Below are 10,981 nucleotides of genomic sequence, written 5' to 3' on the forward strand. Positions count from 1 at the left end.
TTGAAGTCCAGACATCTTCAAGTTGCCAAGGTTGAGAAACACTGGTTTATAAGGTTGCCCCATTTACGACCTTTCTTGCCCTAGTTGTTAAGTGAATTGCTGCAATTGTTACATTAGTACCATGTTAAGTGGATTTGGCTTCCCCATTGTCTTTGCTTGTCAGAAGGTCACAGTAAGTGATCACATGATCCCCGGACACCACAACCGCCAAAAATACATGCCAGTTGCCTAGCAAATGAATTTTGATCACATGACCATGGGATGCTGCAATGGTTTTCGTGACCCGTCAAAACCGCGTTCCACAAAAGCGCGGTCGACGAAATCGCGTATGTGACGTCATCACAACGCGACAAAAAAGATCTAAAAATTGAAATAAAAATTAAATTACAGCAAGCCGATTCACATAAAGGTAAGGGTTAGGTTAAGGGTTAGGATTAGGGTTAGAGCGTTAGCGTTACGTTTAGTGTTAGGTTAAGGGTTAGCGTTAGGTTTTTTGTTAGGTTAAGGGTTAGGTTAAGGGTTAGGTTTAGGGTTAGGTTTAGGGTTAGGTTTAGGGTTAGGTTTGGGGGGGTTAGGGTAAGGTTTTCGCTTTATTTTTACATTTTTCGATCTTTTTCGTCGCGCTGTGATGACGTCACATACGCGCTTTCGTTGACCGCGATTTTGTCGTCCACGGTTTTGTGGTGGAACCATGGTTTTAAGTGTGAAAAATGATCATGTCATTTTTTTTCAGTGCCATTGCAATTTAAAACAGTCACTAAACGGATGGTTATAAGTTGAGGACTATCTGTAATGATGGCGTCTTCTTCTAATGCCCTCAAACATACGAGTAGCCTAACATATTCTATTGGACAAAAAAAACTTAAATTGTCATCACAGTGGGAGCAACTCTGAAATTGCCGCGTGGAAAAATTTCTGCGGTAATGAAAAATCAATAGTGATATCTACAAAAAAAATAATTTACCTTTTCCAGACAAAAGTCCAAGGTTATTTTTTTTTAATAATATGAATTCCTGTTGAAAAGGATCTGCATTAACCCATAAAGGAAGATTCTTAATGATTAATTGTCCACAGCATTATAATCCAGCGTTAATATCTACTAATAACAAGAGCTTCAACAGTTTTTGGCTGGCTGCGGTTATAGGTATAATTTGTACCTAATCGTTTAAGTAATATTAGTTGAAAGTGACCGTGTACATTAATTAGCCTGGACCTAAAGCAGGAGGGCAAACATTTTTCTAATCCTAGGATCACAGATGCCATTTCAATGGCAGGCAAAGGGCTAAAATTTAAAAATTGTGAAACTAAATTTGACTCATGTTAATTTCTTTATAAAATATACGCTTCAAAAATAATGGTCTTTTCCTTCCAATTCTGGTTCTGTGGACAGAATCTTTGATGCATTTAAATATTTCGTATTGCATAGAAATTGTATTTTTTTAAAAAAAATATATCTAAATAATTGTATTCTGCCTTCTTGATCTTTTATATTGAAGTTTACAAAGCTTCTATCTGATTATACCGAGATGGAAGTGCTGGCTGAAATGCTCAGATTTTATTTCAATGAGGTCTCTTTTTATTAATATATGTGAATTTGATGTAGTTCATTGAATGTTGTTGGATGTTGGAATCCAAAGGCGCATCAGCCTTTACCCCTCAGGATAGCAAATTATGCTGTACAAGTGGTGTCATAATGATGTAAAGGGAATATATCATTGAGGCCATTTGAAAAAAGGATAAAATTAAATATGTAGTTTGTTTTCTCTCTCTCTCTCTCTCTCTCTCTCTCTCTCTCTCTCTCTCTCTCTCTCTCTCTCTCTCTCTCTCTCTCTCTCAGGCCATGAAATATTTGTCATATTTGCTATATCCATTGTGTATTGGAGGTGCAATTTATTCTTTGTTGAATATCAAGTACAAAAGGTAAGCTGCTTGTACATGATTTTAAAAATCTAAGGCATAATAAGAGATACTTTACCTTTTTGGTAGTATAAATAAAAAGTGCTGAAATGTTAATAAAATGTGTATTTCCAACAGCTGTCCTGTTAGAAATCATGCTTCTTTCTCAGAATTATATGGATTCTCTCTACTCCCTTGTCTGATCAAAGCCTTCTAAATCTTTATATCAAAAATCGATAGCAAATCCTACAATTTCTCTTCTGAACTACCAAATCAGAAAATGATCTTTACGGGAATAAGCATTGATAAAATGATAAGCATAAAGCCCGCTTGTGTAACATTTGATCAGTACTTGTTACAACTTTTTAAGACTTTTCCGGTTTAAAGCTAAATTCAACCAGTCATCAGGAAATTTTTAAACTGATTATATCTGAGCAACTAACCTTTGCAAATGTTAAAAAATTTGAAGGGCCTTTTTTTGAAGTTGAGATGCCTTCTTCTTTCTCAAATATCATCTATCATTAATACAAATGATTGAGGCTGCCAATATACAAATATAAACATAAATAGTTCTATATTAATTTTAATTTATTTTTGCTTTTTGTTCTCATTTGCTTTGATTTACCATTCTCTCTTTGTGTTACTTATGTAAATACTTTGGCTAAAGTGGTGGGAGGTTGTAATATATCGTACTTTTATGTATTATAAATATTGTTTTTTACTTTCAGTTCTATGCCCTATATGCAGTATATCTGTGTCTATGTCCATATATGACTTGATTTGCATGTGCTTTATATGAAGTCCACAGAAAAATATAGACATTTACGTGTTAATTGCTGTATTTTTAAAAATGATCAGTAATGGAAATAATGCTCTCCTTTTCTTTTTCTTCATAAGCTGGTATTCATGGTTAATCAATAGTTTTGTCAATGGTAAGTATAAGTTTTTACTCTTTTCTTGGAATGTGATTCTTTAAAAGTATTTTCAAAAGACATTGCTAAGGCACAATATTTTGGGAAGTGGGTAGCTGTATGAACAGCAGTACTTGCTATCGTACATTGCTTCATAGAATATTTAGGGGGGGGGGCACAGCTATAATCCACTTTGATTTAGATCAATTCCAGTATTGGGTCCTGGGATGATCTAGTGCAGTGTTTCTCAACCTTGGTGACTTTAAGTCCTATGGACTTCAACTCCCAGAATCCCCCAGCCAGCATAGCTGGCTGGGGGATTCTGGGAGTTGAAGTCCACAGGACTTAAAGTCGCCAAAGTTGAGAAACACTGGTCTAGTGGAATAGCAACTGAGATAGCCAGATCTGAAAAAAGGAAGTATCCAAACACGGTATGCTTCCCAAAACACAAGCCGTTTCATTTATTTGCAATAACCGTCTACAAGTTAATACATTAGGCTGGTAGTATGATCAAATTACAAGAGATAAAGGAAAGCTTAAATCCTCCTCCTGTAATTTCAGTTTTAAATTTGCCACCGGTAGAACAAAGCAAACTATTTTTTTCTATTTCTTAGCCATACTTTTATGCTAATTTATTGTAAAATAAAATCTATTTCAAATCAAGCTGAATTTCTGATGTATACAGACAGGTACATGGCATGGATGTTTCTATAAATCGATCAATCAATCTCTTTCACGTGCACACAACACACAGAAAGAATTTGACATTTATTTTTTCTGGGAATTTTCTGTTTCATTGATTTCCCATTCCAACCTAAAGCCTTAGTTCTTCAAATATTAAGGTTATGCACCTGTAATTAAAAATTTTGTAGGGTTCTCCTGCATTTCTACAAAAGAATACGAAACAAACATTTCAAATTTCTAGAATGAGCTAAATATAAGGGAAGGTGAGAGCCTAAATTGAAATAAAAACTCAATATTAAATTGCAATATATTTAGTGTATTCTGATGTTTAAAAGCAAGAATAAATAATAATGGATATCTGTTTTTGTTCTATCATACCAAAAATGTGATATATTTTTTTTCCTCCAACAGGAGTATATGCTTTTGGATTTCTATTTATGTTGCCACAACTTTTTGTAAATTATAAGGTAATTAACAATTGAACCCAATATTGTATCATGTTATTTAACCCAGCCTTCAGCTTTTTAAATATATATTTTATGACCTTTCTTTCTCCTTCCAGATGAAATCTGTTGCACATTTGCCATGGAAAGCGTTCACTTACAAAGTAAGTTAATTTATGCTGCTGAGCCATTAATTATTACTTGAAAATCAAGTTGCAATTGGAATTTTATTTGCCTGTCTGGTGTTACCCCCAAAAATATCCAACGACGTTATTAGGCAATAATTCTGATAGTGTAGTTTGTATAGAGAACCATAAAGTCTTATATTCGTCTTAAAGCCTGTAACCTGATTTGAAACAAATATTTGGGAGACTTTTATTATTCAGGTTCCCTAATAACTACTTTTAGATTTAAGACTCATAGGAAGATCAGCTGAGAATGTAATGGAAAGCTGCACTTGGAGGAACCTTTGGCCTTATGCCCAAGAATCTCAAGCTGGTGTTTACATGACTTGTAAGAACAGTGCATTGACCATGGAGCCGAGGTGGCGCAGTGGTTAAATGCAGCACTGCAGGCTACTTCAGCTGACTGCAGTTCTGCAGTTCGGCTGTTCAAATCTCACCGGCTCAGGGTTGACTCAGCCTTCCATCCTTCCGAGGTGGGTAAAATGAGGACCCGGATTGTTGTTGGGGGCAATATGCTGACTCTGTAAACCGCTTAGAAAGGGCTGAAAGCCCTATGAAGCGGTATATAAGTCTAACTGCTATTGCTATTGCTATAATTAATAATGGCATTAGTATTTATAATAATGGCAATATTATTTAGCCCATCAGCTCAGTGAAAGTCCAGTATAGACCTACCTTGGAGCTGCCGTGGTAAAGTGGGGAGAAGACCCTAAGCCCCTGGCTACCTACCTTATGGCTCGCAAGTTGAATGAGTCTATTAACTGCTAGAGTCAACTTGTTGAGTCATGAGGTGGGTAAGCCTGTCATAGGAAGGATGCTTTTAGCAAGTTACAAAATCATTTGGATCTTGCATATGGGTTTTGCTTGTTCTAGATTTAACCTATATTTTCATTAGCGGAGAGAAGGATCCTCTATCTATAACGGGGGTAGTCAACCTTTTTATACCTACCGCCCACTTTTGTATCTCTGTTAGTAGTCAAATTTTCTAACCGCCCACCGGTTCCGCAGTAATGGTGATTTTATGAAAACCTAATGAAAATTTTTAAATAATGCTATGATTTTTTTTAAAAAAAGTCAATTAAATTTTTTAAAAAAGGAAAGTGCTTCAGTATCGGACAAAACCCCTACCGCCCACCACGAAAGCTGGAACGCCCACTAGTGGGCGGTAGGGACCAGGTTGACTATCACTGGTCTATAACCTTAAAATGACGTTCTTTTTACCTTCACTTCAGCTATTCTGTTTCAATATTATGTCATCAAAAACAGTTGATCTGCTTGAGAATTTTGTTATTTTAAATAACACATCATTATTTACATGCCATTAAACAAGCTGCATCATCTTATCTATTACTTAACAGGCGTTCAACACATTCATTGATGATATTTTTGCATTTATTATTACAATGCCAACATCTCATCGGCTGGCTTGCTTTAGAGATGATGTGGTGTTCTTGGTGTACCTTTACCAAAGATGGTATGTTTTTTTTCCCCTTTAAATATCCTCTCATTAGTTAGATGGCTCCTGGTTCTTCTACCAGGAGAAAATATAGATATGTCTCAGTGGTGGGTTTCAAATTTTTCTAGAACCTCTTCTGTAGGTGTGGCCTGCTTTGTGGGAGTGGCTTACCAGCCATGTGACCGGGTAGGAGTGGCTTGTCAGCCATGTGACTGGGTGGGCATGGCCAACTTGTAAAATGTGGTGAAACTCACTTAACAACGCTCTTGCTTAGCAACCAAAATGTTGGCTCAGAAACTCTGGCATTTGAAGCACTTAAGTCTTAAATCTGTCAAGTTACAAGACCCTTGCATCCCTAACCCTTTAGGGAAAAAAACCCAGGGGTGTTCAAACTTGACAGCTTTAAGACTTGTGGACTTCAACTCCCAGAATTCCTCCTCCAGTCATGTTGGCTCAGGAACTCTGGCACTGAAGTGTGCAAGTCTTAAAGCTGTCAAGTTACAAGACGCTTGCACCCCTAACCCTTTAGAAAAAAAACCCCAGAGGTGTTCAAACTTGACAGCTTTAAGACTTGTGGACTTCAACTCCCAGAATTCCTCCTCTCGCTCTTCATTTTGATGATGTGCAGATGGGTGGGGGGAGGGAGCTGGAACCGGCACTGTAGATTTGTGGAACTGGCAGGAACCCACCCCTGATATGTTTTCTATATCATGCATAGTTGAGAAAAATGTGATTGTGTATTGTAGTTTCTTTCATCTCTCTCATTCTTTTTATTTTCATATCTGTTTTTTTCATATTCAAGACCTTTGGATGCTATCAAATAATTACTCATTCAGAATGTTGCTCGATTTTTCCTATTCATTATCACCATTCAGCAAAGTATAACATACAGCTATCAATTTAGGAATTCCTATTTTCATACATATCCTGAACAGTCTAGCTGACACATAGCCTTCTGAAATGTGTTTTTAGATTTCTTTTATTCATAATAAACACCTTCGTTGCCCTTTCGGTTTATATTGAATCAACTCCACTTCAGGCACCATCATTTAAATATATTACATCTTTAGAGAATAATGTTAGAAACATAGCTTAACAATTTTTCACTTCATTCATTAATTCATGTTGTATGCCCAATATTTTTCTTGCATTCCAAGTCACCATCTAATATATGCAGTGAAGGTTAAGAAATGGACCAGTGATGCGATTCAAATAATTTAACAACCGGTTCTCTGCCCTAATGACTTATCTGGGTAGGTGGGGCTCAGTGGTCATGTGACTGGGTGGGCTTGGCCAACTCAATGTCACTCAGGTCGATGGGCGCTTCGCCTTAGCTGTTACAATGTAATAAGGGTTAACCGGAGAGGCAGTTTCTGTAAGCAGGTCAATAAAGATGAGGCTAGAAACAATACCAGAATGTTTCCTTCCTGCCTTCCTTATAGGATTAGCCCTGTAAAGTGGGGAAAAAAACAAAAGGAGATTTCTTCCAACAACCGGTTCTCCGAACTACTTAGAAAGTTACCAACCGGTTCTCCCAAATAGGTGCGAACCGGCTGAATCCCACCACTGAAATGGACCCATAAATATTGATCACCAGTACTTGGCGTGACTTCAGTCATTCAATGCTTTTACATTACCTCTTTGATAAAGAAAGACTAAGTTACAGGTAGTCCTTGAGTTATGACAGTTCACTTAGTGACCATTCAAAGTTATGTAATAATCCCAAGTATTTATGACAAAGTCATGAAATTACGAATGTTGCAGCATCACAGCAGTTGTTGATGCTTACGAACGAACACAGAGGCACTGCAACATTCACTCTACCCCCCCCCCCCGCCGCCCCACAGCTGCTTCCCTCTTCCATCCTACTGCGCTGGACTCACCTTGCAAAGATCTTTCTTCTCTATGCCTCGGTTTCTTTGCCTTGGAGGGAGAGGAGAGCAGGACGATTTCCCTTCCAGTGTCCAGTTGGCTTTCAATTTCCAATTTCCAATTTTAATGGATTTGTATGTTGCCCAATCCTGAAGGACTCCGGGCGGCTTACATAAAAACAGTTTAAAAAACAGAATACTAAAACAGTTAAAATACAAAACAGAACGAATTTAAAAAAAGGACACAGCATACACTCAATGTTAATGGGGCTGAAGCTCAATCAGAGATCAGCAGCCCCAGGCCTGCCGGAACAGCCAGGTCTTAACAGACTTTCGGAAGGCCGAGAGAGTGGGGAGGGTCCGGATCTCAGGGGGCAGATCGTTCCATAGGGCCGGGGCAGCTACAGAGAAGGCTCTCCCCCGAGGAGCCGCCAGACGACATTGTGTAGTCGACAGCACCCGGAGAAGACCCACCCTGTGCGATCTTATTGGGCGCTTGGAGGTATGCTGCAGGAGACGGTCACGGAGATATCCAGGTCCTAGGCCATGTACGGCTTTAAAGGTGATAACCAGCACCTTGAAGCGTTTTCAGAGACCAATAGGGAGCCAGTGCAGCTCACGGAGGATAGGTGTAACATGGGTGTATCTAGGTACACCCAGTATCGCTCGCGCGGCTGCATTCTGGACCAATTGTAGTCTCCGAACACTTTTCAAATGCTTTTCACGCCGAAGTGAAAGGTTTGGGGGGGCTGTGATATCCTGTGATTTGAGGCATCCATCTGCTTTGGCAGAAAATGGGTACCTGAAGTCATGCAAGATCACAGCTCCCAGAACCTTTCACTCTCAGCGTGAAAAGCATTTGCAAGCCGATCGGATGGCGGAAGGGAAATCCTCCTGCTCTCTTCTCCCTCCAAGGCAAAGACACCGCGTCAAAGAGGAGACAAATCTTTGCAAGCAAAGTGAATCCGGCACAGCAGGTTGGGAACGGGTAAGCATGAGGTATCTCAATGGATTGGGGTGGCCCTGTTCCATCACTAGCCCCCCCCCCCGCCTCCTTGGCCTTTCCCACCCTGAGATGCCTCGTGCCCTTAACGACCCACGCATTCAATTAGCGGATGTGTGGGCGAAAGCAGCGAGTGATCATGTTCAAATGACATGATTCACTCCTACGAATCCTCGGGTTATGAATTTATTTAGCAGGCTCCATTACCTTCATAACTCCAGGATTAGCTGTACTAACTTTAATCATACTTGCTTCACCTGCAATATTCCACAGTAGCAATATAGCAATTGTCATTTGCAGCATACTTTAGCTAGACCACCACAAATGTTAACAAAGCACTTCTTTACTTCAAGAGCCGAGGTGGCGCAGTGGTTAAATGCAGCACTGCAGGCTACTTCAGCTGACTGCAGTTCTGCAGTTCGGCTGTTCAAATCTCACCGGCTCAAGGTTGACTCAGCCTTCCATCCTTCCGAGGTGGGTAAAATGAGGACCCGGATTGTTGTTGGGGGCAATATGCTGACTCTGTAAACGGCTTAGAGAGGGCTGAAAGCCCTATGAAGCGGTATATAAGTCTAATTGCTATTGCTATTTAAGATATATAAGTATACATGTCTTAGAGATATAAGTATATATGCATTATTAGCAATAGCAAAAATTAGATGCATGAAAAGACTTCGATTAAGAAAATGTCACAATTTCTTTTTAACCCCAAGGCTTTATCCTGTGGATAAGAGCAGAGTGAATGAATATGGAGAATCCTATGAAGAGAAGATGAAAAGAAAACCCCACAAAGAATAATTTAAGATATTACTAAACAATTCTTTGGATTGATGCTGGCTGCATATGCTGTTTGACTTTTAAAAAAGAGATGAAGCAAAAGAGTATTCTTCAAAGCTTGGGACAGAATGTCATGGACATTGTATCATCTGCATTGCCAAAATATGTTACGATTACCTTTGGATTTCTTTTTCTTTTTTAAAAATTATTATTTGGGGTTCAGCAAGGCTGCCAATATTTTTTGCCAGGCGGTTAACATTTTGAATTGCTTTGACAAGTTCTGCATAAATATTTGTGTCCATTATGCTTAATGTCTTGAACCCTCCAACAGCCGGCATTAAAGAGTATGCACTTAAAATTCAGCTCTTCGGCTTATGAACAAGAGGGAGGTACTGTGAATGATTATGAAAAGGTAATAAACTGACAAGGACCTGCCCTTCAATTTCATGGTTCCACCACAAATCCGCGAAGCCCTTATCCGCGGAGACATAAGCGCGAAGACTAATTCGCGCTGTTCGAAGCGCTAAGGAAAAACGCGACCCTACCGCGATGACATAATCGCGGAGGGCAAATCCGCGCATTCCCAAGCACTCAGTACCCTAAACCTAACCCTAACCCTAACCCTAAACCTAACCCTAACCCTAATCCTAATCCTAATCCTAATCCTAATCCTTACCTTAATTGAAATCGGCTTTCTGCCGCGGCGCCGTTTTAAAGCGCCCTTCTGTTGCCGCGCTGTCGCGGCGGTGATGACACGCGGTGATGATGTCGCGGCTTTAGCGACACGCTTATGTCTCCGCGGATAAGGGCTTCGCGGTTTTGTCGTGCCACGCACTTTCATACCATTCCGTAAAAAGGTTTTGGACCAATCCTTGGCATGTTCCAGCTTTTTTTGTTATGATTTTAGGGAGACTACATTCCTCACTCACTCTTTGAAATCATAAGGATTAAAAATATTTGGATGGCTGGATTGTGTCCCTTATTTTGTACTGTATTTCCTGATGTGAGCATTTCATTATTTTTTTTAAAGATACCAGCTATGCTTCTTATATGAACCTAATTGTGGCAGCAACCATATGAAGACATGTACTCTCAATGGTAGATTTCAAACCATTCTACGCTGGTTCTGGATGCAAAGCGTGTAACTTTAAAAAATATTAGCATAAGTCAACTTACATGCAGCAAATAGTATTCTGTAGTTTGGGGAATGGAATTTTTTTTTTTTTTTTGGTACACACACAGCAAAACACTTCTGTTCAATCCTATAGTTGGAATTTCCGTGACCCGTCAAAAGCGCGGTCCACAAAAGCGCGCTCGACGAAAGCGCGCATTTGACGTCATCACAGCGCGACGAAAAAAATTAAAAATTGAAATAAAAATAAAATTAAAGCAAGCCGATTCACATAAAGGTAAGGGTTAGGGTTAGGGTTAGGTTAAGGGTTAGGGTTAGGTTTAGAGTGTTAGGGTTACGTTTAGCGTTAGGTTAAGGGTTAGCGTTAGGTTTAGCGTTAGCTTAAGGGTTAGGTTTAGGGTTAGATTTAGGGTTATGTTAAGGGTTAGGTTTAGGGTTAGGTTTGGGGGGGTTAGGGTAAGGTTTTCGCTTTATTTTTACATTTTTCGATCACAGCGCGATGTTTTCGTCGCGCTGTGATGACGTCACGTACGCGCTTTTGTCGAGCGCGATTTTGTCGTCCGCGGTTTTGTGGTGGAACCGGAATTTCTTGATTCCACTAAACAGGATATTTTTTTCTAAGA

General features: G+C 39.3%; 1 protein-coding gene across 1 annotated transcript in view; it reads left to right on the forward strand.

The window, feature by feature from the left end:
• Positions 1-9,661, forward strand: part of CLPTM1L (CLPTM1 like) — a 30,882-nt gene extending 21,221 nt beyond the window's left edge. The window contains exons 12-17 of the mRNA XM_087721928.1: positions 1,838-1,920; positions 2,794-2,828; positions 3,903-3,958; positions 4,054-4,098; positions 5,478-5,593; positions 9,163-9,661. Of these exons, the coding sequence (XP_087578054.1) occupies positions 1,838-1,920; positions 2,794-2,828; positions 3,903-3,958; positions 4,054-4,098; positions 5,478-5,593; positions 9,163-9,247 (420 nt within the window). The 3' untranslated portion in view covers positions 9,248-9,661. The remainder of the gene's footprint in view (positions 1-1,837; positions 1,921-2,793; positions 2,829-3,902; positions 3,959-4,053; positions 4,099-5,477; positions 5,594-9,162) is intronic.
• Positions 9,662-10,981: the final 1,320 nt, after the last annotated feature.

Source organism: Thamnophis sirtalis, unplaced genomic scaffold, assembly GCF_051295495.1.
Source record: "Thamnophis sirtalis isolate CommonGarterSnake01/CBP01778 unplaced genomic scaffold, rThaSir2_p1.2 scaffold_8, whole genome shotgun sequence".
In the NCBI taxonomy this organism is placed as follows: Eukaryota; Metazoa; Chordata; class Lepidosauria; order Squamata; family Natricidae; genus Thamnophis; species Thamnophis sirtalis.